The sequence below is a fragment of the Bombus vosnesenskii genome, unplaced genomic scaffold, assembly GCF_011952255.1.
Source record: "Bombus vosnesenskii isolate JDL3184/JDL3185 unplaced genomic scaffold, Bvos_JDL3184-5_v1.1 scf7180000013285, whole genome shotgun sequence".
Lineage (NCBI taxonomy): Eukaryota > Metazoa > Arthropoda > Insecta > Hymenoptera > Apidae > Bombus > Bombus vosnesenskii.
The window spans coordinates 1,772,904-1,800,335 of NW_022882938.1; the positions used below are offsets into that span (position 1 = coordinate 1,772,904).

Sequence of the window (27,432 nt, forward strand, 5' to 3'; positions counted from 1 at the left end):
ATCTTTTTCCTTAAATAACTTTAAAAATCAGCTTCTATTCAAAATCAAATTCTGTTACTGTGATACAATAAATTTTTGTTATTAATCATATTTTACGCTTACTATTATAAATGGCATTTTACTTTAATTTTAAAAATTTTTGTTCCAATTTAATTTAATATAAATAACAGAATTTTTATGATTAGATTTAAATCATTTTCTATTTTGATCTAGTATGGTGGATATCATGTATTACTTATCCTTATTATCAATATTATTCTATCAAGTAACTTTAAAAGAAGGGAATGAAACATAACCTAGAAAGTATTACATGAATATGAGATAGAAAGTATATATAACAAGCTATATCTATGATGTTCTCCACTTTCTTATCTCTGCGTAAGACATGATAAAATGAGGTATAAAAACATGAAATGAATTGTTAAAAATTCATGTATAGTTAGTGGAAATAATTAGATGAATGTACAAATATCAAATGTAATTAGAAAGATAATAAAATGGAGCAAAATGTGATGATAATAAATACTCATAGTGGACAAATAACAAGAAAAAAAGTGAAACCTTGGTTCAATGAACAAAATGTATACATAACTCAAGGTCTACCATTATCCCATCTGTTATCTTATAACAAATATCAAACCAACATAGGTAAGCAATGAACAAATAAATTTTGCATTATATAAATTAATTTTAGTTTACTTTATTCAAGATTTTTATTATTGCAGGTCTAGAAAATTTTTTAAATAATACATCTACAAACATTCAGTGGTGAAAGGATACATCTATTATGGGTTTAATTCCAATACCTGTTTATCAACATGATGCTATACCTTCAACGAATAACTTATTCAGAAGTAGTAAATAGCAATATTTATTGTGCACATCATTTTCTTATGCAATGACTTTATGAACTCCTACTTCTGTTACCCTATTAGATCTACCACTAAATGTTGAATTATTCAACTCATTACGACAAACAGAATTAGATATAGAGCAGTATGTACTGTCTAAAGAGGTGAAACAATCGAGAACTGTAAAAGAATATAAGAAAAACTTTAAAACGTACAAAACATCCTGAGCTATGGAAAATGAATATTAAAAAAATGCTAGACTAAGAAGCGAAGAATATATTGGAGTTGGAGGTAAACCAACTCAATTCTAGAGAGGCTTTAAGCATAAAGAAAAATGAAATTCATATCAAAAGCCTGTAATTCACAGGGAAAATAGTACCAGCAAAAACCATGGGACCTTCTTGAAAATGCTGCATGTGTTGCGCTGACAAAATAAACGAAGCTGCTCGGAGTTATAGCAGAAGTTATAATTAATAACAATAACAAAGTTGAAGTAACAACAACAGAGTCGAAATATACTTATATAATATAACGGATGCTTAGTGGAGTTATGGAACCAGACCAAAGAGGACAACTTACATCAAAAACAAAAAAAAGTGAACAGAAAAATCAACAGGTACGATGGATTATACAAGAAAGAAGTTTCTAGATTCTAAGCTAAGTATAGCTGCTATGCATAAACTTTATGTACTAAAGTGAAAAGAAGATAGTATTCCAGAAAGCGACATAGTTAAAAAAACTATTATAGAGAAATGTTTAAGTCAGAATTTAATCTTGGTTTTAAACAAGTGAAGTTTAAAGTGAACGTTTGACTACCAAATATTATTAACCACTAAATTAGAATTAGAATAAGTAATTAATTTCTATACTTATACGTACAAAATCAAATTTTGAGATTATTTTTAAATATTCATAAATATTTTATATTTTAGGATTAGTACCGTGCCCTTTTAATATTATTAGTACAAAGAATGACATATCATATATAAATATATTAAAGAATATTAAAAACTGTTTAAAATTTTTATGTTTATTCTGGCATCTCAATATTTACAATAATATTTAATATGTTATTTTTAAAATATTATATAATATGATATAATGTTATAATTTGTATTATAATATCAAAAATTATATTTTGTATCATACTTTCTGTACTATTCATAATACATGTCACTACGAAATTTCGTTCAAGCAGGTTTGCATTCTTATTTCATTTATGCTAAAAGGATAAGCGTAAAAATGTTATTAAATACAAGACATATTTATATACACTTTATACATTTCAATTACAAAATATGCTACTATGAAAAAATAACAGATCTATTACTTTCAAGCGCTTGGCTTTAAATATACAACAATAATTTTAACATTTACCAATTTAAAAGAATTATGTACAATATATACAAAGTATTTTTAAAAATTACGTTACATATTTCTTATAAAACGCGATGACGATGAAAGTACAAATGAAAATGTACTTACTAGATGCAAAACGTCATTACTATGATTTACTTTCTTTTCTGCGACATTAAGGATTACTACAATACTTTCCTTGTTTCTTAGTTTCTTCATCAACTACATCTATTTCTTTACCGTTCAATCAATCTAATTTTTCTCTGAAAGTGAACTAACTTCTTTACATCTCTTCGTTGCTGCTTCAACTGCTCCAATTACAGCTGATCTCAATCCATGTTGTTCTAAATAATGTATTGCAGTTATAGTAGATCCTAATTAAAATGCAAACAAATAATTAGTAAATAAGAAATGTATACATTATATAATATTAAACATATGCATGATTTCTCCAAACCTGCTGGTGACGCTACATCATCTTTCAGTTGTCCTGGATGTATTTTGGTATCTCGAACCATAGTACCAGCACCAAGAACTGTTTGTGCAGCTAGCATATACGCGGTTGGTCTCATAAGACCCATTTTTACGCCTCCATCGGCCAAAGCTTCTATCATCATATATACCTACATTTATAAAAAATATATTTCTGTATTCGTCTTCTATTATAAACATTAATATAAATGTTTGAAAATATATCAAGTTTTTGTTACATACATAAGCAGGTCCTGAACCCGCTAAAGCTGTAACGGGATCAATTAAATTTTCAGATACTTCTTCGCATACACCTACAGAGGAAAATAATTTTTCTGCTATTTTGGCTTCTTTATCGCCGGCATGTTTTCCACGAGCGTATACCGTAGCACCGCAACCTACAATGGCTGGTGTATTGGGCATTACTCTGATTACCGGTGTTCCGTTTGGCACAGCCTAGCATTAAAATTAAAGTTGCAAATTAAAAATTTTTAAATAATAAAATGAGCAAGATCAAACTAAAAGAATGAAAAAAATAAAAATTGATTTTTATTCAACTTATTAATATTATTAAAAGTTTCGCAATGAGAAAGATTAAACTTTACCTTTTCTAACGACGCTAATGGAATACCCATAGCAATAGAAAGTAAAAGTTTTCTGCAATTTTTTAAATCCGGGAGGACCATCGGAACAACTTGTGGTTTTACTGCTAAAATCAAAACGTCCCCATAATCAACAACAGGTGCATTTGTAAATACAGTATTTGATCCAATTTCCTGGAATCGCAAATTAATTAAGCTATTAACAATGTAGAATGAAAATCAAAATGCTTTAAGTAACTAATGATATTTAATACCAACGCATCGATAAATGCGAAAGATTAGAGATAAACTAAACTGTATGGTCACAATATAATTTATAACATTATCGCAAAGCAAAGATAAAACAGTAAAATATTGGAAATTTTCCTACAATTAATATTGTAATCGAAACTGAATCAATAACTGAAACAATAACGAAATCGAATCATTATCTATATATCTTGGAATGCAATAATAGTAAACTGCTGCGATAAAAAATTATTATTTTCACCTTAAATGCATCTATACTGCCCACGTCATTCGGGAGACAACTGGCCAGCATCATTTCACCTTTGCTCAACCCTAAAATTTACACAAATGATTATATTAGATTATATCTGAGGTCATTTTAATATTTGGATACTATTATGTAACATATAAATTATTCTATATACAACAACTTATATAAATAGTTTCCTTACCACCTCGAATGAAACCTTTGGCCAAAGCCTGAGCCATCTTACCGCCTCCTATGAATCCAATCTTCAACATTTTTGTGTCGATATTCAATGCGATCTTTTCTCCGTTTCCCGTCGGCAAGAAGATGATCACTCACTGCACAGAAAAAAATCTTTCAGTAGTAAAACGCAATGTTGTGAAAATACGTTACAATTTACGTTCATAATTTTCATTTGCACGCTTATATTACAAAATCAATTAGAATATTAAGGTTCAAAATGGAAATTTTTGTTTGATCAAAAAGGCTGCCTTTTTTATTCAAAGAAAACTACGATAGATCCGTATCTAATAATTAAAACTACGAATTGAAGTGTCGCGTCTGAAGTCGGAGTTTCTAATTTGCACAATACAAAGATTAATACCGTTCGATCGCGATATTTACAAGCAAATCGGTACGCTTCTGATTCTCGTTTCTCGCCCCATCTTTCTCAGTACATAGATGATTTCAGTAGTTTTTTTTCTATGTAATCATGAACGAGATAAGGTCCTGTGTACGCAATACATTTACGTTCATTACTCATATGCGACGAACGTAACGTGGGTAATAAACTTCTTGAAATGCTTCTAAAATGTGGTTTCACTGGTAAATTGTTGGATATTTCCATTCATCTTTCACAGAAAAATTACAAAATGCTATAATTTGTCCTTCTATTGCGATTTAGGACAGCTAAATGTTTCCTATAAATCTCTCTTACATTTTGGTAAACGAGCAACGTATTACATAAATGCCACACAAATTACTTTCAGTGAGATGCATTTCAGTGTAAATAAAATGGTACAAGTCATGTTTCATTTTGCACCAGCGACTTATTGAAAGTACATTAATTGATACATTAAAAAGTAAATTAATCTCAAAATATGTTAACTGATGGAATTATGAATCGAATATTAACATTAGGTAATGCAAAATGATATAGCAATATCATCCTATATTTGTTGAGTAACTGTTTAAGGAACGACATTTAAATTAATTTATAAACTTCGATATTCGAGATTTGTCACATTAGGACACATATAGCATATTAAATTACATAATTATTTCAACTAGCTATGTTAGTAATTTTATCAGTAATAATAATCATAAATGACGATAATAATGATCGAATAAGTTTAAAGAAATTTTATATAAAATTTATAATTTTTAAGTTACAAAATATCTTTGAGCAAAAAGGATAACTTGCTAAATCATTCTTTGCTTTAAGCAATATGATTATACTTTCTTTAGATTTCTGGTCAAATTTCTGAACTATAGTCAAGTGCCGTTACGTGCACGCACATTACGTAATTTAACTTGATTTCATATATTGTATTTTTAAAATTCATTCTCATCCTCCAAACTATTGTTTAATTTTTTTGCTTGGAACGAACATAATTAATTAAATGATGTAAATGAAAATGAGTGACTCTGTTACTCACCTTTTCGGGCGTTCAGGCGTTGTCGAACTCATCCTAATCTTAGATGCTCCGTTGTTTTATATCCGGTAGTCATTGCCCTTCTTTTCTCTTCTTTTTTCACTGATGAGCTTAGAAAGTAATTACTAGATGCTAGATGTCGTTGAAATTAAATGAATGGCGCCACGATAAGCTGCAAGCAAACATAATTGTTGGTAAACCTCAAATTTTTGTTTACATCAGAAATTTCTCGAATGCAGTACGCATAAATATGTGTTTTATGACTTGGAAGTACGTAATTAGTAGACTAGGCGAATATTTCTTTGTTTACAGAAAATTTCAATATATGCATATAACATGTAGGAATATATACATTACCTAAAGCATTTATTATAATATTTAAAAGATGAAAGAAATATATATTTAAGTTCTATTTCTTTAGTTGTATTTGTAAAATTCTGCACAAATATCTGCAATCTAATGATAATTAGTAATCAAAATTTCAAAGAAATAAAACACGAATATACTATGAAAATTAAGCATTTTTTTTACATTTAATCAGTTTAAAGCAATTTAAATTTTAAGCTAATTAATACATTCTAAGGTAATTGCTTTTTTGATGCATAACATACGATTAAATTAGCAACTCTAATAAAATATAATAATCTATTTCGTACAACATGCAAGTGTAACTATGCATGAAAATATCTGAACGGATGCAAATATAAATTCTTAAATAATTATCGTTTCAAGTGTATAAAATATTTATGACGATTCCAAAAATAAATGATACCATATTAAACAAGTATTAAAATACAATGAAATATAACGTTACTATTTAAAAAAAAAGCCAAAAATCGTGTACGTGCGAAGAGACACGTAACGCGTACAACTACTAGGAACTAATTAGAACTAGGAACTAGAAACTAATTGTAATATTCAATTAATTTTTATAACATTTCTTAAAAACATAATTGTTAGAGTTATTTAAATTGTTTTATATATTATATAAAAACATACTTAACTGACTTACATTCTGTAGAAAATGCTCCGTTATAATCTTCTAATGTAATGATATCTTACTGTAACCAGCGATATGATTGTCCTGTTTGTAGTTGTGTACAGTGTTTAATATAGATCCTGTCTCTTCCGTGACTTATATACCAGCATGAAACATCGTGAGAAACTGAAATGCGACTAACAATTATTGTTCATCAACTGATAAATGATTATCAAATTTCTACACTACGCAATTTCCTGTTTGCATTTGAAAAGATCCTTTGTAACTAATATTTGTATATTAATTATCCTAATTAAACGAACAAAATTATATATACTGAATTAACAGGTATAAATTAATGTTTATTCCAACAACTTTGTAAAGAAGATAATTACACTGATGCGTATGTACAAGTTAAGTAAGTGATTGTTTTAAGGAGAGAAACTCGTTAATGACATGTTGACTATTCTAACGATGAAGAATAAGTGAGGTAAAGTGATGATGCTGTATCGGAGGAAAGTTAGTCGTGGATGGATCTCCAAGAAAGAGCTGATTTGTTAAGGGCAAGATTTCATTGGGAGAGTGAGGGAAAGACTTCGCTGTCAATTGGTTCATTTTCTAGGTTGGTTGGTGAGGAAGGGTGCTAACCGCCCCGGAGAGAGATTTGCTAGTGGGAAACATCATACGTGAGAAAACTAACTTTCCCGTAGTATGTGGCCTGGTCTAGGTAGAGTGTCGCCCGACGTAACATCCTCTCCCCGTTGAGAGGGTGCCGATCAAAATTTCTGCAAAGGTAGAATTAATTGGAGCTGCCGCCCAACTCTTTGTTGATTGCTGGATCGGGTTGGCTCGATAGTAAGACGAGCTGCGTGGGGAGCACGAGGCGGCTACGGGTTCTCAGGGCGTTAGACCACGCCCTGGGAAACCCTGATGAATCTGATATTTTCCTATAGCCGGATGGTGACTGGTCGGCGCCTTTGGCCTCCGCCAGTTTGCCGATCCGGTGCGGAGAACCTCGGAGAAGTTGGTGGGCCCGTATCTGCCAAGACCACTCACCTCACCTTCTTGTGGGGCTCCCCGGTACCCTACACCAGCCTTGACCGGGGCAGGGTGCGAAAGAGTGAATAGCGCCAGGATGGAAACCCTTGTTGACAACCTAGGCGATTTCTCAGAATTACAATGGATAGAAAAACGAATCAAAGAATCGTTTACGGTGCAGGGGAGGGATACCCCAGTACCGGCGCAGTCGCGGGTTGTAAAGCGGGCCCCGCTGCGTCGTTATCGAGCAACCGTGGCCGTCTGGGGGTGGGCCGCCAGGCCCCCGGACACCCTCTTGCGTCTGGCGAAGGGGACACGCGAACTGGAGGTCTCGGAGATGGTCGGAGGAGCCCAACGTTATGACCGTCGGCCTGGGATTTTCATGGGGCGGAATGCGGCGGCGACGCGGTGGCGGAGGGGGGGGGGGTGAAATCCGACGACGAAATGTCATCGTGCTTTTCCTATTCGACCGCTGCAGGCACGCTCGGCAAGCGGTCGTACCGCGGGATTACCGGGTCCGCGGAAAGCACCGCCCCCGCCACCAACGGTCGCGGCGGTGGCGCGGGACGCCGCACACGGCGGGGGGACGCGTCCGCGGAGGATCCGGACTCCACGCTACTGCCGGCTCCCGATAAAAGGAAGAAGAGGGGCGCGAGGCGCGGGGCGGATACCGACACCGACACCGACACCGAGGCTGCCGACGGCGGCGACGACACGCGGAGCGACGAAACGAGGATCGGACCGGTCGACAAGCAAGTAACCGTGAAGGACGCGGAACAGATCCACGATCAGGAAGAGGAGGACGACGCATACCTGCGAAGGAGAGTACGCTTTCTGGAGAGAGAAGTCAGTTGTCACCAAGAGACAGTGGAACGGCTGACCAAGGAATGCACGGAAAGGGCAGCCAAAGACGACAACAACGACGGTGAAAGACAAGAGGTGGCGATCACCTCTACGAGGGGGACGAAAGAAAATGCTCCCGGGGCCCCAACGGGAACGATTATGGGTCCCCCTCTCCCACCTCCCCCACACCCCTGGTCAGCGTCGCGCCGTTTCCGCTGTCCCGAGGGATCGGGGAGTAATAAGAAACAAACAAAGAAAACGGATAGATTCGGTGGTCCAGGACCTCGAGATCCACTGTTCCTCCGCAAGTTGGAGGAGTGTCGGCGAGAAATAATGTCAGTGGGAGCGATCCCCCCGGCTACGGACGCTGGCGTCGCCACAAGAACCGTACAAGCACAATTGCGGTCGGCGAGAGACACCTCGCGGTTGACCGTGGAGTCGTCGGCCAACGAGGCAGGATTTACTACCGTCTTAGGCGGAGGAAGAAGCGAGGCGAAAGAACAGGAAGCCCACGGCGCAACCTCTTCCAACGGTCCATGCGCCGACCGAGGACGCAAGAACCAAGGGACGGGTATCGTCGTCTTTTTCGTCGTCGACGTTGCGAACAGGGGTCTTGGCGCCCAGGACGGCGACCGACAGTGGCGGAACAAGGGCAGGGACTTTCGCGGAGGTGGCTGCTCGGCCTTCGGTGCACCTCCGCACGGGAAGAGAATCCATGCGAGGAACGGTCAGCGGCGATAGATCCGGAGCTATCTGGGCAGGAAATAGACGTAACGCTAGTGGGCGAGATCTGCGCGGCGAGAAAGTGCCGGGCCTTCCCCGACCCCCACGGTGTGCCATGGTATCGCTCATCGTGAGGGACGGCTCGGGCTTCACGTACAGGGATACGATGTCGGTGATGAAGAGGGAAGTCAAGCTCTCCGTCACCGACGACGGGGACGCGGCGATGAGGGAGGAAAGATGCCGCCGTCAACTGGCTCCACGAAGGCCAGAAGAGAGGACAGAGAAGTCGGACACACCGACAACGAGGGGAACGGCCCGGAGAAGGCTATGGAGACGGAGCCTTCCCCGACGTGAGCGGAAGAAGGGGAGGAGGACAACTGCTCCTGCAGTGCAATCTTAACCGCGCCCGCCGGGCTCAGAACTTAATGTTCCAGAGTCTGGCGGAGCGGCGGATCGACCTGGCAGCGTTGGCCGAGCCGTACAGCATTTCCGTGACAGCGGCGCTGGGGATCTGATCGGTTCGGTCGCCATATTCTGGACCGGGATCGCGGGAAGCTCCTCCTGCTCGGTGATCGAGCGGGAATGGGGCTTCGTGGCCGTGAAATGGGGCGACTTGGCTGTGGTGGCCGTCTACGTGTGGCCCAACATAGACCGGACCGAATACGCCTCCTTCCTGAACAGACTCGCGGCTGGAGCGGGACGTTTGGGCGCCTGCTCGTCACTGGTCCTCGGGGACTTCAACGCTCACTCAACGGCATGGGGCTCCCGCAGGACCAACGAAAGGACTGGGTGGCCGCACTCGACCTCCGGCTTATGAACCGGGGGTCGTCAAGCACATGCGTGGCGTGGCGGGGCGAGTCCATAGTGGACCTCACGTGCGCAAACCCTGTCGCATCCCGCCGTGTGTCCGGTTTACATCTTGATGGAGGTGGCGGTTGGCGGCGCGATGGGTGACGGTACGTTGAGTGCGCGGGACCATCGGCCCACCGGGAAGGAGAAGAAGATTCCTGCGGTGGGCGGTGACCCCGCCGCGACGAGGACCTCATGGCGGCGGCCGCTATAGCCGTCACTTGGTTGGAAGGATCCCCGACCCACGAGGACGCGGAAGCGGGAACGACCCGGCTGAGGCGCGACATGCACGCGATCTGCGATTCGTGTATGCCGCGGTCCGGAGCCCCGTGCCTCGCCGGCGCGGTGTATTGGTGGTCCGAGGAGATCGCTTGTTTCCGCGAGGCGTGCATCTGCGATCGGCGCCGGTATACCAGATTCCACCGTAGGCGGCGGATGGACGAAGCCACAGTGGCTCGTCTGTACGAGGCCTACCGCAATGCGCGGAGGCCCCTGCAACGAGCCATCAAGGAGACGAAGAGACGGGCCTGGAACAAGCTACTGGCCAGCCTCGACTCCGATCCCTGGGGGCGCCCTTATAAGATGGTATTGAACAAACTCCGTCCATGGGCGCCTCCCTTAACGGAGAGCATGGACCCTCGGTTCCTGGAGGAGGTCGTCGGCACCCTGATCCTGGGAGCAGCGAACGAGGGTGATGGCAGCTTTACCGAAGAGGAGGAACAGGAGCCTCAACCGCGGGAAGAGGAACCACGTGTCACCGCGGGAAGTTGGAGCCCGGAATCGAGAGTCACCGAGGAAGAACTGGCCGGGGCCGTCGGGAGGATCGGAGCGCGGAAAGCTCCAGGTCCCGACGGAGACCCGGCCCGCCTGTGGAAGGACGTCGCCGGGGTCTTGGCCCCAAAACTAAGGCGTCTGTTCGATGGATGCCTGTCTCGGGGTGAATTCCCCGCTTCATGGAAGGAGGGGCGGATGATCCTGCTGCCCAAGCCAGGGCGCTGTCCGGACTCGCCTTCCGCCTTCCGGCCGGTATGCCTTTAAGACGAGGCTGGCAAGCTGCTGGAGAGAGTGGTGGCTGCCGGCCTGAAGTTGCATTTGTCCCAGAGTGTTCCCGTACTGTACGACGGCCAGTTCGGCTTTCGGAGAGGGCGGTCTACAACCGACACTGTCGCCCGTGTCCGCTCCCTTGACGAGGGGGCCCAGCAGCGAGGTTACGTAGCGTTGGCCGTGTCGCTGGACGAGCTCAACGCCTTCAACAGCATCCCTTGGGACAGGATATGCCGGGCCCTCGAATTTCATCGGGTACCCGCGTACCTGCGGGGTGTGGTCCGGTGTGGTACACCGTTCGGGGCGGAGGGGTGACTGGGAGGGCTGTACACCGCGAGGTCCCGCAGGGTTCGGTGTTGGGTCCGTTGCTGTGGAACATCGCGTACGACGCGGTGCTTCGAACGCCGATGACTCCGAACTCGGCACTGGCGTGCTACGCCGACGACACGTTGGTGCTGGTCTAGGGTACGGCATGGGGTAGAACCGTTCGCCTGGCGGAGCTGGCGGTGGCCTGCGTGGTCACCGAGATCAAGGGATTGGGACTGAAGGTGTCCCCTGAGAAGTCCGAGGCAATGTGGTTTTGCCGCAAGGCCGATCACGGGCCGCCTCCAGCGGGTTATCGCTTGAGGTTGGAGGGAGCTGAGATCGGGGTCGGAACCAGCATGAAATATCTGCGCCTGACCCTCGACAGCCACTGGACCTTCGGCGCTCACTTCGAGCGCCTGACACCGTCTGTCGAGGCGACGGCGAACGCCTTAGGACGTTTTTTGCTGCCTCGGCTGGGCGGGCCCGACGTCGGAGTGGCTGTACGCCGGCGTGGTGCGATCGAGGCTCCTCTACGGAGCTCCGATCTGGGCGGAAACTACAACTCAAAGCACACACTATGGGGATCAAGAATCACTACACCTCGAGGTAGAACCCTGGAAAGCTACATTAGAAACAATAACCTCAATATATTATCCACAGGAAGACCGACATACTGGCCGACAGACTTGAGCAAAATACCTGACCTACTTGATTTTGCAGTTACAAAGGCACTAAACGCAACTTAAGTAAATATAGCACCCAACCTCGAGCTTAGCTCCGATCATACACCCATAATAATTACATACAGAAACAAATCAATACTCTATAGCAATCCAGAGGCACTATGCATCAAAACCACCAAATGGTAAACTTTTAAAGAAATAATCGAGAGCTAAACCAACTGCAACATCTCATTGAAAACATCCGAACACATCGAACAGGCAGTAACAGCACTGTCAGAAACTACCCAAGAAGCAGCATGGGTAACCACTATACCTGAACCAACCAACAGACAAACAAAAATAATTCCACCAGACATACTTGAAAAAATTAGAGAAAAAAGAAAAGCGAAAGCAAAATGGCAAAAACATAGAACAAAAGAAAACAAAAAACATCTAAACAAACTTGCAAAGGAAATAAAAAACAAAATAAAAGAACACAACAACAACGAGTTCACAAAGTTCATAGTCACTATCTGCACACGAGAACTCCAACTACTCCCTATGGAAAGCCACAAAAAAAAAGCCAATAAAACTAGTCCCAGCAATCAAAAAAGCAGACAACACATGGGCAAGAAGTAACGAAGAGCAAGCTGAAGAATTTGCCAACCACCTTTACAACACATTTACACCACATAATATCACAACAGCAACCCCAAATGCCATACGGACGAGGATACGCTAACCACTAGTACATCAATTGACAAACACTACACCATACCTAAAACAACAGCACAAGAAATTAGAAACATAATCGAAAAAACAAAAATAATAAAGCACTAGGAATCGACCTAATCAATGGTAAAATCTTGAAAAACCTTCTGCCAAAAGCGATAAGACTAACTACAATAATATTCAATGCAATACTAAGAATTCAATACTTTCCTAAACTATGGAAACTGGCACAGATCATAATGTTACCTAAACCAAGCAAAGACCCACATCAAACTACATTATACAGACCAATATCACTACTTCCTGTGTTTTTTAAAACACTAGAGAAAATAATATACGACCGCATAAAACCAATAATAGAGAAGGAAAAATTAATACCGGATCACCAATTCGGATTCAGAAACAAACACTCCACTATAGAGCAAATGCACAGGCTCGTCAACGAAATAATACTAGCACTAGAAAACAAACAATACTGTACAGCCCTCTTTATGGACATAAAGAAAGCATTTGACAAAATAAACCACGAAAGCTTACTACAAACAATCAGGAAACAATTCCCGAAGCAAATATACCAATTAATAAAATCTTAGTTAAGCAGCAAAACCTTCGTAATAAAAATCAGGGACACATACTCCGAAGTCAAAGACATCAAGGCAGGGGTTCCACAAGGAAGCGTCTTAAGACCAGTACTATACACACTATACACGGCCAACATACCAACAACTACCAATAGCAAACTACTGACATTCGCGGACGACACAGTTGTACTAGTCAAGCACATTAACCCTGTAACAGCAGTCACATTACTACAAGAACATATCACAAAAATAGAAAAGTAGCTACAAGTTAAATAAATTAAAGCAAACCCCAATAAATGCAACCATATCACATTCACACTGCGAAAGAGATACCACTAAACATCTTTCTGAACGGCACGTATATAATACAAACAAGGCAAATCAAATACCTAGGACTCTACATAGATACACAACTCACATGAAAACAGCATATCAAATCAATAATAGACAAAATACAGACAGCAAGGAGACAAATGCATTGGCTAACAAGTCGAAAATCCAAACTAGGTATAGAAAATGAATTAAAAATATACAAAACGATCATAAAACCAATCTGGACGTACGGAATACCACTATGGGGAACAGCAGCAATGAGCCGTATAAGCAAAATAGAGACAATGCAAGCTAAAATTCTTAGAACAATAGTAAACGTCCCATGGTACGTTAGAAACGAGGACATTCGGAAAGACCTGGGAATACCAACGGTCAAGGAGGAGATTAGCAGATGTGCAAGAAGGTACAGAGAAAGAATAGTAACGCACCCGAACCGGCTGGCAGCGGAAACGATCAACACATCAAGCATAGAAAAAAGGCTAAAAAGGAAACACCCAACAGATCTCATAAAGGATATAACCTAACAAACACGAAGATGGTACCCCGCTGGGTGTAGCCACTCTCATGATAATCAAACAGCCAAAAAATTCTACCAAATGTCCAAATTGGACAAATTGTGAATGTGAAATATTAAATAAAGAAAAAAAATATTCAGTAGTGAAAGGATACATCTATTATGGGTTTAGTTCCAATACGTGTTTATCAACATGATGCAATACCTTCAATGAATAATTCAGTAGTAATAAATAGCAATATTTATTGTGCACATCATTTTCTTATGCAATGACTTTATGAACTCCTACTTCTGTTACCCTATTAGATCTACCACTAAATGTTGAATTATTCAACTCATTACGACAAACAGAATTAGATATAGAGCAGTATGTACTGTCTAAAGAGGTGAAACAATCGAGAACTGTAAAAGAATATAAGAAAAACTTTAAAACGTACAAAACATCCTGAGCTATGGAAAATGAATATAAAAAAAATGCTAGACTAAGAAGCAAAGAATATATTGGAGTTGGAGGTAAACCAACTCAATTCTAGAGAGGCTTTAAGCATAAAGAAAAATGAAATTCATATCAAAAGCCTGTAATTCACAGGGAAAATAGTACCAGCAAAAACCATGGGACCTTCTTGAAAATGCTGCATGTGTTGCGCTGACAAAATAAACGAAGCTGCTCGGAGTTATAGCAGAAGTTATAATTAATAACAATAACAAAGTTGAAGTAACAACAACAGAGTCGAAATATACTTATATAATATAACGGATGCTTAGTGGAGTTATGGAACCAGACCAAAGAGGACAACTTACATCAAAAACAAAAAAAAGTGAACAGAAAAATCAACAGGTACGATGGATTATACAGGAAAGAAGTATCTAGATTCTAAGCTAAGTATAGCTGCTATGCATAAACTTTATGTACTAAAGTGAAAAGAAGATAGTATTCCAGAAAGCGACATAGTTAAAAAAACTATTATAGAGAAATGTTTAAGTCAGAATTTAATCTTGGTTTTAAACAAGTGAAGTTTAAAGTGAACGTTTGACTACCAAATATTATTAACCACTAAATTAGAATTAGAATAAGTAATTAATTTCTATACTTATATGTACAGAATCAAATTTTGAGATTATTTTTAAATATTCATAAATATTTTATATTTTAGGATTAGTACCGTGCCCTTTTAATATTATTAGTACAAAGAATGACATATCATATATAAATATATTAAAGAATATTAAAAACTGTTTAAAATTTTTATGTTTATTCTGGCATCTCAATATTTACAATAATATTTAATATGTTATTTTTAAAATATTATATAATATGATATAATGTTATAATTTGTATTATAATATCAAAAATTATATTTTGTATCATACTTTCTGTACTATTCATAATACATGTCACTACGAAATTTCGTTCAAGCAGGTTTGCATTCTTATTTCATTTATGCTAAAAGGATAAGCGTAAAAATGTTATTCAATACAAGACATATTTATATACATTTTTATACACTTCAATTACAAAATATGCTACTATGAAAAAATAACAGATCTATTACTTTCAAACACTTGGCTTTAAATATACAACAATAATTTTAACATTTACCAATTTAAAAGAATTATGTACAAAATATACAAAGTATTTTTTAAAAATTATGTTACATATTTCTTATAAAACGCGATGATGATGAAACCACAAATGAAAATGTACTTACTAGATGCAAAATGTCATTACTATGATTTACTTTCTTTTCTATGACATTAAGGATTACTAGAATACTTTCCTTGTTTCTTAGTTTCTTCATCAACTACATCTATTTCTTTACCGTTCAATCAATCTAATTTTTCTCTGAAAGTGAACTAACTTCTTTACATCTCTTCGTTGCTGCTTCAACTGCTCCAATTACAGCTGATCTCAATCCATGTTGTTCTAAATAATGTATTCCAGTTATAGTAGATCCTAATTAAAATACAAACAAATAATTAGTAAATAAGAAATGCACAAAGCCTATTAGAAAATACATTACATAATATTAAGCATATGCATGATTTTTCCAAACCTGCTGGTGACGCTACATCATCTTTAAGTTGTCCTGGATGTATTTTGGTATCTCGAACCATAATACCAGCACCAAGAACTGTTTGTGCAGCTAGCTTATACGCGATTGGTCTCATAAGACCCATTTTTACGCCTCCATCGGCCAAAGCTTCTATCATCATATATACCTACATTTATAAAAAATATATTTCTGTATTCGTCTTCTATTATAAACATTAATATAAATGTTTGGAAATATATTAAGATTTTGTTACATACATAAGCAGGTCCCGAACCCGCTAAAGCTGTAACGGGATCAATTAAATTTTCAGGTACTTCTTCGCATAAACCCACAGAGGAAAATAATTTTTCTGCTATTTCGGCTTCTTTATCGCCAGCATGTTTTCCACGAGCGTATACCGTAGCACCGCAACCTACAATGGCTGGTGTATTGGGCATTACTCTTATTACCGGTGTTCCGTTTGGCACAGCCTAGCATTAAAATTAAAGTTGCAAATTAAAAATTTTTAAATAATAAAATGAGCAAGATCAAACTAAAAGAATGAAAAAAATAAAAATTGATTTTTATTCAACTTATTAATATTATTAAAAGTTTGGCAATGAGAAAGATTAAACTTTACCTTTTCTAACGACGCTAATGGAATACCCATAGCAATAGAAAGTAAAAGTTTTCTGTAATTTTTTAAATCCGGAAGGACCATCGGAACAACTTGTGGTTTTACTGATAAAATCAAAACGTCCCCATAATCAACAACAGGTGCATTTGAAAATACAGTATTTGATCCAATTTCCTGGAATCGCAAATTAATTAAGCTATTAATAATGTAGAATGCATATCAAAATGCTTTAAATAACTGATGATATTTAATACCAACACATCGATAAATGCGAAAGATTAGAAATAAACTAAACTGTATGGTCATAATATAATTTATAACATTATCGCAAAGCAAAGATAAAACAGTACAATATTGGAAATTTTCCTACACGCGATGATTATGGAGAGATAACAATGAATCGGACGTCTATAGACAATTAGCGTTGGAGCTCAAAATTTTGTGACATAAATTTTACACTTCTTCACTTATACATTATCAAACAAACATAACTTAATAAATAAGCTACTGAATATTAAGATAGACTATCTTTCAACTGCAAATTGTAATATCACCAATATTGTAATCGAAACTGGTAACATCAACTGAATATCTTACTTCATCTAATCATAATTACTAATCAAGTTCTAAATGCTAATCGTCGATAAAATTTTAATAAACTTGACAACAACATACTCTAAAAAAGATTATTACGTTATTGCGTGTAGGTAATTCGCAAACTGATTTACGTTTCCTTTATCTATTTATCGAGCAAATAAAAAATATTTGATGTTTTTTCCATCAAACTGATAAAGCTAATAATCAGATAATTATCTTTTATCATTATTATCTATATATCTTAGAATGCAATGATAATAAACTGCTACGATAAAAAATTATTATTTTCACCTTAAACGCATCTATACTGCCCACGTCATTGGGGAGACAACTGGCCAGCATCATTTCACCTTTGCTCAACCCTAAAATTTACACAAATGATTATATAAGATTATATCTGAGGTCATTTTAATATTTGGATATTATTATGTAACATATAAATTATTCTATATATAAGAACTTATATAAATAGTTTTCTTACCAGCTCGAATGAAACCTTTGGCCAAAGCCTGAGCCATCTTACCGCCTCCTATGAATCCAATCTTCAACATTTTTGTGTCGATATTCAATGCGATCTTTTTTTCCTTTTCCTCGCCGTCGGCAAGAAGATGATCACTCACTGCACAGAAAAAAATCTTTCAGTAGTAAAACGCAATGTTGTGAAAATACGTTACAATTTACGTTCATAATTTTCATTTGCACGCTTATATTACAAAATCAATTAGAATATTAAGGTTCAAAATGGAAATTTTTGTTTGATCAAAAGGGCTGCCTTTTTTATTCAAAGAAAACTACGATAGATCCGTATCTAATAATTAAAACTACGAATTGAAGTGTCGCGTCTGAAGTCGGAGTTTCTAATTTGCACAATACAAAGATTAATACCGTTCGATCGCGATATTTACAAGCAAATCGGTACGCTTCTGATTCTCGTTTCTCGCCCCATCTTTCTCAGTACATAGATGATTTCAGTAGTTTTTTTTCTATGTAATCATGAACGAGATAAGGTCCTGTGTACGCAATACATTTACGTTCATTACTCATATGCGACGAACGTAACGTGGGTAATAAACTTCTTGAAATGCTTCTAAAATGTGGTTTCACTGGTAAATTGTTGGATATTTCCATTCATCTTTCACAGAAAAATTACAAAATGCTATAATTTGTCCTTCTATTGCGATTTAGGACAGCTAAATGTTTCCTATAAATCTCTCTTACATTTTGATAAACGAGCAACGTATTACATAAATGCCACACAAATTACTTTCAATGAGATGCATTTCAGTGTAAATAAAATGGTACAAGTCATGTTTCATTTTGCATCAGCATACATTATACATTAAAAAGTAAATTAATCTCAAAATATGTTAACTGATGGAATTATGAATCGAATATTAACATTAGGTAATGCAAAACATCGAATATTAATATTAGGTATAGCAATATCATCCTATATTTATTGAGTAACTACTGAAATGATTTAAACTAATGACATTTAAATTAATTTATAAACTTCGATATTCGAGATTTGTCACATTAGACACATATAGCATATTAAATTACAGAATTATTTCAACTAGCGATGTTAGTAATTTTATCAGCAATAATAAAAAATAAATGACGATAATAATGATCGAATAGGTTTAAAGAAATTTTATATAAAATTTATAATTTTTAAGTTACAAAATATCTTTGAGCAAAAAGGATAACTTGCTAAATCATTCTTTGCTTTAAGCAATATGATTATATTTTCTTTAGATTTCTAGTCACATTTCTGGACTATAGTCAAGTGCCGTTACGTGCACGTACATTACGTAATTTAACTTGATTTCATATATGCATGTATTTTTAAAATTCATCCTCATCTTTCGAAAAAGTCAATCGTGATACACTTGCCATTCCGAAACTGTATTAATCAATCAATTGTTTACGTTACTTCTTTATGCTAAATGAATTTACAAAAGTTGTTTATTCTTTGAGAATTGAATATTAATCGTACATCTAAATAAGAAATTCATGAAATGTGGAGTTAATCAGTTTCGTTTTTGAAAAATTCACAACCGCTAATAAAACATTCACAGTTCCAAGATATATTTAAATATCTCTCTCTCTCTCTCTCTTCCTTCCTCCAAACTATTGTTTAATTTTTTTGCTTAGAACAAACATAATTAATTAAATAGATGATAGCCAAAGTACTTATAATTTGACCTTCTATAAAATTTAAACTTGTATATACATCATACTAAAATGTTAAAATCACCTAATCATAAGGTTTCAACATTTTACAGAATGATCAAACAACTGATGAAAACATTTCTCCGACTATTTTGAGCGGTTTATTTTCGCTCATATTTCAGTTTAAGTTCAACCACGTCGCATTCGTACTGCATGCGAACGTGACGATCATATGATACAAACAATATCACGTGCGGAAGGATTTAGCGATTGATTAAGCGAACTCACGTTTCGCATTGTTATCGCGGATCGTTTGATAATATTGCAATCTAAATTGGATGGAAATAATATGAGTGTCTCGGTTACTCACCATTTCGGGCGTTCAGGCGTCGACGAACTCGACGTCCTAATCTTAGAAGCTCCGTTGTTTTCAATCCGGTAGTCATTTTCCTTCTTTTTTTTTTCCTTTTTTTCACTGATGAGCTTAGAAAGTAATTACTAGATGCTAGATGTCGTTGAAATTAAATGTATGGCGCCACGATAAGCTGCAAGCAAACAATTGTTGATAAATCTCAAATTTTTGTTTACATCAGAAATTTCTCGAATGCAATACGCATAAATATGTGTTTTATGACTTGGAAATACGTAATTAGTAGACTAGGCGAATATTTCTTTGTTTACAGAAAATTTCAATGTATGCATATAACATGTAGGAATATATACATTACCTAAAGCATTTATTATAATATTTAAAAGATGAAAGAAATATATATTTAGGTTCTACTTCTTTAGTTGTATTTGTAAAATTCTGCACAAATATCTGCAATCTAATGATAATTAGTAATCAAAATTTCAAAGAAATAAAACACGAATATACTATGAAAATTAAGCACTGTTTTACATTTAATCAGTTTAAAGCAATTTAAATTTTAAGCTAATTAATACATTCTAAGGTAATTGCTCTTTTAATGCATAACATACGATTAAATTAGCAACTCTAATGAAATATAATAATCTATTTCGTGAACATGCAAGTGTAATTATGCATGAAAATATCTGAACGGATGCAAATATAAATTCTTAAATAATTATCGTATCAAGTGTATAAAATATTTATGACGATTCCAAAAATAAATGATACCATATTAAACAAGTATTAACATACAATGAAATATAACGTTACTATTTAAAAAAAAAGCCAAAAATCGTGTACGTGCGAAGAGACACGTAACGCGTACAACTACGCGAAGGATTAGGTGTATCTATTCCTATTCAGGAACTAATTGTAATATTCAATTAATTTTTATAACTTTCCTTAAAAACATAATTGTTGGAGTTATTTAAATTGTTTTATATATTATATAAAAAGATACTTAACTGATTTACATTCTGTAGAAAATGCTCCGTTATAATCTTCTAATGTAATAATATCTTACTGTAACCGACAATATGATTGTCCTATTTGTAGTTGTGTACAGTGTTTAATATAGATCCTGTCTCTTCCATGACTTATATACCAGCATGAAACATCGTGAGAAACTGAAATGCGACTAACAATTATTGTTCATCAGACACGGAAAACTACCTATTCGGTCGTGGCCAATCAGAATCCAAATATAATTGTGTCACCCCTTATCTGACAGTGTCTTTCCAACTCAAATGGATAGAACCTCGAATTATCTACAGTTAGGTATGGCGCCATCCTCACGTCAAAATTTGCTAAAAAATCTCTGGATTAATGAAATTTCTCTCCTAATGAATCTTACTGGCGTCAATTTCCGTATAAATTTTGTATTGAGATTTATTTTCAAATAATGTAACAATGACATTAAAATGCATATACATACATGTATAATAATTGATAATAATAATATATGTAGCTACATGTATATAAACGCGATTTATCAAATTGAGTTATCGCGAATTATCATTTTTAATGAGTCTAACAAAACCTAATTAATTGACGACGAGCTATCTTTTGGATTCCTTAAGTGTTATAAATATTGACGAAGCAAATATGTACTTACATGTATTGTACAACTGCGATTTACAAGTTAGAAAATCCTCTAAGCAGACATTCCACTGATGGCACATAGATGTCAGTGGCAACACGAATGCAATTTCGCGATCATGCGTGAATAGTCATGTCATAACGCAAAATCGATTTGTTATATAAAATAGACAAATATATGTGTTTAGAACACATTTTCTTGCCTAAACAGTAGTGTACAAGTGATTAGTAAAGTTTAATACTCTGTGGGTCACTTGTAATTGTCTGAAACTTGATCAACAATCTTATGTTTATTTTGCACTGTAACATTTTGTGGTTATGTTTGTATTTTTGTATGAAATTATCTATTATTTATCGAAATTTGACGTTAATCATTAGTAACCGACAGGACAATCTTATAAGTAGGTATAAAACATTCGAATCGAAAGGGGAACTTTCTTTAGTAAACTTTAAATGCAATACTACCTCGATGTCTGGAATTCTGCCTTACTCACTAACCATCACTATCCCCACAATTATTTTTTATATTTCTCCGTGAAAGAAACTGGCATATATTTCTTCCATTTTCTTTATACCAAATTTTGACATTCAATAGTTTTTATAAATTATCGACTTTAGATTCTTAGCCGCCGAATATTATTCTCTCGCTCTGTCTCTCTATTCATTTCATGTAAAGGAAAAATTTTTGATATAAACTCTTCCTTAATAATTGCCTAAAAATTGCAACTGGCAGACAGTTAACAATACCACATTGTACTTATTCTAGTTTAAAGTAAATCGTTTCATAACAATTAAATTTCTAGTTCGATATTCTTTTTGTTTTTCATCAATTGTTTAAAAATTGTCGAGCAGAATAGTTCTTATAACCCTAATCTTATAGTCCTACATTTTAAACAAAAAAATGCCAAAATTTTCAAGATTTTAGATGATAAAATCTGCATATATCGATAGATATGTCATATTGAAATGTATCTTGTGTTTTAACAAAGTTGTAATATTTTCTGTAAGAAATTGTAAAAGTTATGCCTACTAATTTTTCCACAAAATTATTTCTTTGCATCGTGGCCTTGTACCATTCTACGTAGGTTTATGATAATTATGATCCGAAACTGTAGTTTAGAAAGTCATCGTACATTATGCAGTAACATAGTTTATTTTCAAAGTATGAATCTTAAAAAGTAATATTACGATTATCTTTTAAATTCCTCATATTAAATAAATTTTTATTATGTAAATTTTTTAAAGTCCTAATATCACTCGATAATGTATTTACCTCACATAGCTATAATGATCTTTTTATACGAAATTCTTGCATTAACGGTTATGTAACTGATCAATAAAAAGTCATAAGTAATTTTTTTCAATTAACATTTATAATTCAGTAAATAATTAGTTGACTCACAGTGACAGGTATAACCATTTAAAGTCGATCGCAGAGCGAGTTTCGACTTTACATTTTACACCATTGCAGTCCACTGGCTCAGTAGCTGACGAGCGGTCAACGAGTCCGCGCGCATTGAGTATTTCAGTGAGCGTTTCTCTTTGATCTACAAGACACGAGTAGTACTCTGTCTCTACGCTCGAAAACACATTTATCTAATCATCATTAAATATCTTTAACGGATAAATAGATCTCCTTCGCCAATTCGTAATTTGATCAACTTCTTTTCACGTTGCGTAATTATCATATCGTATAAAACCCAAAAGAATGAATTCATCAAACTGTTTGACGATATCAAAATAGCTGTTGTTGTACTGTGTGACAGAAGAAGTGTCATCTATAGCTTTCCTTTATGCGACGTTCCTTGTTCAAATCTTCGTTTTTTAACCAGTAATTGGACTTAGTGCGAAATTGTTAGTTATCAAAAAATGCCAGCACAACTGAGCAAATTCATCGACGTACAGTGTAAGGAATACTCGCATCATTGGACTAATTCCTGCGTGGCTGCAGCAGCCGGTCTTGGCATAGATGCTATCCCACAATGTCTAAAGTTATATGCTACCGTTTATATAGTATGTTTATCTATTCTTTTTTTTCATTTTTCCTAAATTGTTTGTTCCTTATCTTTGATATACTGATTACCCTTTATCTAGATATAAGACAGTTCTATCGTTACTTTTTTTGTGAAAAATAACGGTAAGTGTTATTTTAAAAAACACGTGCGTACGCTTACTGTAACAGAGCAATTCGTAATCCATGATAAAGAGTAATAAATAGAATTTCACTCTGCCTCTTATAAGACTTATTGACATATTTGCTTCGTCAACTGATAAATGATTGTCAATTTTCTACACTACGCAATTTTCTCTTTGCATTTAAAAAGATCCTTTGTAACTAATATTTGTATATTAATTATTCTAATTGAACGAACAAAATTATGAGAATCATCGACATTCAATCTCTACCTTGATCGATATATTTTTAGGCTGCACTTTTAATGAAAGGAAAGATACCATCTAAAGAAGATATTAAAAAAACGATATTGGGTCTTTTACAATCAACAGCTTTCCTCTCATGGAGCGGTTTTTCGTATTCCGCATTTATTTGCATTTTAAGGTTTGAATAAATTAATTTTTAATTTATAATTCATATTATATATATAAAAACGAACTTTGTACATGCTGAGGAAGAATGTCATATAAGAAAGGGACTTTGTTAAGTTTTAAAAATGAATAAATTGCAAGTAAAATTTGTCTAATTGATTTTATATAATTTGTTACTTTTTATATTACTACTATAATTATGGCATTAATTTAATTTAACAATGCTTCTTAATTATGTAGCACATATTGTACTTATTTAAAAACTATACATTTCAGACGAATACTTGGAAACTTCAATTTTCTGACTGTATCATTTCTTCCATCCTTCTTATCTAGTCTAACAGCTATTGTTATTGAGAGACCATCAAGACGCCCTTTATTAAGTTTATATGTAGCTAATCTTGTGAGTGAATTAATTCTATGTTTCATCTTGTCAAGATAATATTATGTTTTTATAAAGATTTATACAAATCTATAAAAATCATAATTTTTAAACATAATTTTTATATATAATTAATTACAAAATCCTTTACTAGGCAACAGAAACATTATTTAGAATGGGCATAGCAAGGGGTCATTATACTCCTATCCCTCAAGGTGGAACTTATATTTTTGCTACAAGCATAACATTATTACTTTATTTTTATCGTTCTAGACCAAATAAAGAACCTTCCATGTATAGAATATTTAGGTACTTATTTATTCAGTACTTTTACTTGTGACAATTGCAAACAATTTTTACTTAACTAAGAAATTTTTATTAGAATTCTTGTTGGAAAATATGAGGAGTGTGGTTACCTTGTAGAAAAGAACAATTTGCATTGTGATACACAAATATGCTCTGCTGATGAAGGTAGTGCTAGTGGAAGTTCAATAGAAAAGCATGGTGTAAATAAAAAATCTCATAAAAAAAATCTTAATATATTTATGAAATCCCTTAAAATATATAGGAAAATTATAGAAAGATTAAAACTTCAAGGAAAACATAGTTCCTGCCCACATCCTTTTAGTTGTGCTCATTATATACTAAAGGTATATACATCCATTTGTATATAATGAATAAATATAAAAGATTAAATAAACATTGTGAAATATATAGTACTGATTGCCATTTTCATTTATAGGGTGGCATGGAAGTATTTAGTTATGCTCTAAGTGCTCAATTAGTGATTAACTTGTTCTTTGGCACGAAGAAATTACTTACGAAACCACCTTTGATAAAATCAATGATTTTCAAAAAGAACAATCTAAATTTGCCTATATTTTTAGGTGGCTTTGCAGGTCTTTATAGGGTATTATTATATTTTTATTATAAATAGTCATTCTAGTTTTATGTGCATCTTCATAACAATTTTCAAAACTATTTTAGCTAGTATCCTGTTTGTTGAGAAGATTCTTAGAAAAAGATTCTCCTTACCACGCAATTCCTGCTGGATTTATTGGTGGTTTAACATTTATGTTTTATAGTAATAATACAGTAGCTCTATATTTTATGTGGAAAGCATTGCAGGTATTTTTGTAAATATTTTCCTGATTTTACAATTTAGTATTTTTACTATATATTAAAATTTATACTTGCCTTTTTCATTTAGTTGTCATGGAATGATCTTGTGGAAAAAAATGTAGTACCTGAAATAAAGTGGTTTGTAATCTTTTTATACTGCTTTTGTACAGCAATACTCTTCCATGCAGCAATCCTTGAGCCACAACTCTTGAGGTCTTCTTATTGGAAATTTTTATATGCTGTATCTGGTGGAAGGTACTAAATATTATAATCTTTTTACCAATTCAAATTTTTAACATATATTATGTTATTATACCTTTTTTTCTTCTGTGTAATTTCAGAATAGCAGTAATGTCTCGAGTGTCATTAGACGCATTTGGTTTGGAATCAACTAAACATCTTGCAGATGTACTCAGAAAAACTAATACTACTGATAAGAAAACTTTTGCTTTTTAATTGAAAAAAAAAAGAATGGGAAAAGAAGGAACTATATTGATCGTTGTTATTATTTAAGTAAAGTATCGGGGAACTAACGAGAGAATTCAAAATGTTTGTTTCTGCATAAAAAATATAAAAGAAGTCGCAAAAGTATGCACGCTGTTGGGTACACGTGCACTCAAGTAAAGGTCGTGGACACCCGAGCCCAAGAGACACCATGAAGTAAGGGGAATGCTTCTTACCTAAAAAAGGGGGAACGGGGAACGTATACTGTGCGTCAGTACTGTTTGGATTGTTCAGTAGTTTGTAGAGATCTTTCTCCATTTCATTTTTGTATCGTTATGTGAAATTTCAGTTGACATCACATTATACACAAAATGTATATGTTAGTAAATATGATTCCGTTCCGTGAAAATATGTTGATATTTTTTTTATATTATCAACGCGTACAAGAGGACAGTCTTGTGCAAGAGGCTTCATCCATGAACTGTATTGCCGTAGGCGGAGTCAATTCTATTCCCCTTCCCTCATGGTACCCCTTAAATGCTAGAAATGATACTTTGGTATACGTGTACTTAATAAATATTCGTATCGACTTCTTTAAAACAGGAAACAGTAAAATGCTTTTATGCAAATACGTAACAGATATAATAGGCAATAATTTCATAAAAAATTGTGTTCCAAAAGTTAAGATTGAATATTTATTAAGTACGTTTGCACTTGTATAGTCCGTGGCGATATAGGAGTACCGTGAGGCAAGGGGAATGTCTTGACTCCGCCTACAGTGCACATATTCTCTCATCGATATGGAATGGGGAACGCTCCCCTGACCCCATAATACACCGAGAATATCCATCACTGTGCTCGAGTGCACGCGTACCGAACGAATACACATCCGATCTATATTTTGATGTGACATTACTGTCATTACCCGTTTCACATGTACGATTAATTTCAAGACATTTTGCATACCTCAAAAGTATGAAGAAAAAATGAATGAAAAAAAGTATGATGAAAAAATATATATTAATAAAATAGTTACCAAAGAAACAAACATACATATATAATAAACTTTTGTATTGCTAAAATTTTACAATATTCATGTACAACTCTAGAATTAGACTCATTAAATTATATATAAAATGATTATTCGGTAATGTTATAAAAATTTACTATATCATAGATATTTGTTCATTCTTGTTCAATACATCTGTGATGTTAATATAGTTCGTTTAATTTAAAAATTTTGTACATTTATATAATATATGTCTATGTGTATAGGAAATGTGAAATTATTATTTTATGAACAAGCTGTTACAAAATAATGTAGATATTCTTCTAAGAATGTACAAAGATCTTTTTCATATACCTAAAATTACATACAACGTTTGTGATATCGAAATTTTACAAATAATAAAAAAATTGTATATTGATCACTTTGATAGAAATGAGTAATTATTTATTAACTTTGTTAACAAC

General features: G+C 35.5%; 2 protein-coding genes and 1 pseudogene across 10 annotated transcripts; 2 read left to right on the forward strand and 1 right to left on the reverse strand.

The window, feature by feature from the left end:
• Positions 1–2,113: 2,113 nt before the first annotated feature.
• LOC117232282 (pyrroline-5-carboxylate reductase 2-like) lies at positions 2,114–21,884 on the reverse strand. Of its 7 annotated transcripts, none has more exons than XM_033491581.1 (9): positions 21,484–21,884; positions 20,835–20,995; positions 19,827–20,001; positions 17,763–17,900; positions 17,573–17,643; positions 16,688–16,858; positions 16,326–16,538; positions 16,069–16,234; positions 15,480–15,968 (listed from the first exon to the last, which is right to left on the reverse strand). In XM_033491581.1, exons 3-9 carry the CDS (start codon positions 19,900–19,902, stop codon positions 15,847–15,849), a joined length of 957 nt encoding a protein of 318 aa, XP_033347472.1. In that variant the 5' UTR covers positions 19,903–20,001; positions 20,835–20,995; positions 21,484–21,884; the 3' UTR covers positions 15,480–15,846. The 7 variants fall into 7 exon arrangements, with proteins under 7 accessions (XP_033347473.1, XP_033347475.1, XP_033347472.1 ...); XM_033491580.1 differs by lacking the exon at positions 21,484–21,884 and adding an exon at positions 21,042–21,175 and having other exon boundaries at positions 20,835–20,914; XM_033491582.1 differs by lacking the exons at positions 15,480–15,968; positions 16,069–16,234; positions 16,326–16,538; ... (1 more) ...; positions 17,573–17,643; positions 21,484–21,884 and adding exons at positions 2,114–2,581; positions 2,665–2,830; positions 2,922–3,134; positions 3,284–3,454; positions 3,771–3,841 and having other exon boundaries at positions 20,835–20,946.
• Positions 14,100–15,185, forward strand: LOC117232192 (annotated as a pseudogene).
• LOC117232281 (transmembrane protein 135-like) lies at positions 21,016–27,389 on the forward strand. Of its 3 annotated transcripts, none has more exons than XM_033491579.1 (9): positions 21,016–21,146; positions 23,894–24,024; positions 24,288–24,414; positions 24,548–24,702; positions 24,776–25,043; positions 25,136–25,303; positions 25,381–25,521; positions 25,604–25,770; positions 25,857–27,389. In XM_033491579.1, exons 2-9 carry the CDS (start codon positions 23,906–23,908, stop codon positions 25,969–25,971), a joined length of 1,260 nt encoding a protein of 419 aa, XP_033347470.1. In that variant the 5' UTR covers positions 21,016–21,146; positions 23,894–23,905; the 3' UTR covers positions 25,972–27,389. The 3 variants fall into 3 exon arrangements, with proteins under 3 accessions (XP_033347470.1, XP_033347468.1, XP_033347469.1); XM_033491577.1 differs by lacking the exon at positions 21,016–21,146 and adding an exon at positions 22,922–23,480; XM_033491578.1 differs by lacking the exon at positions 21,016–21,146 and adding an exon at positions 23,338–23,604.
• The last annotated feature ends 43 nt before the right edge of the window (positions 27,390–27,432 follow it).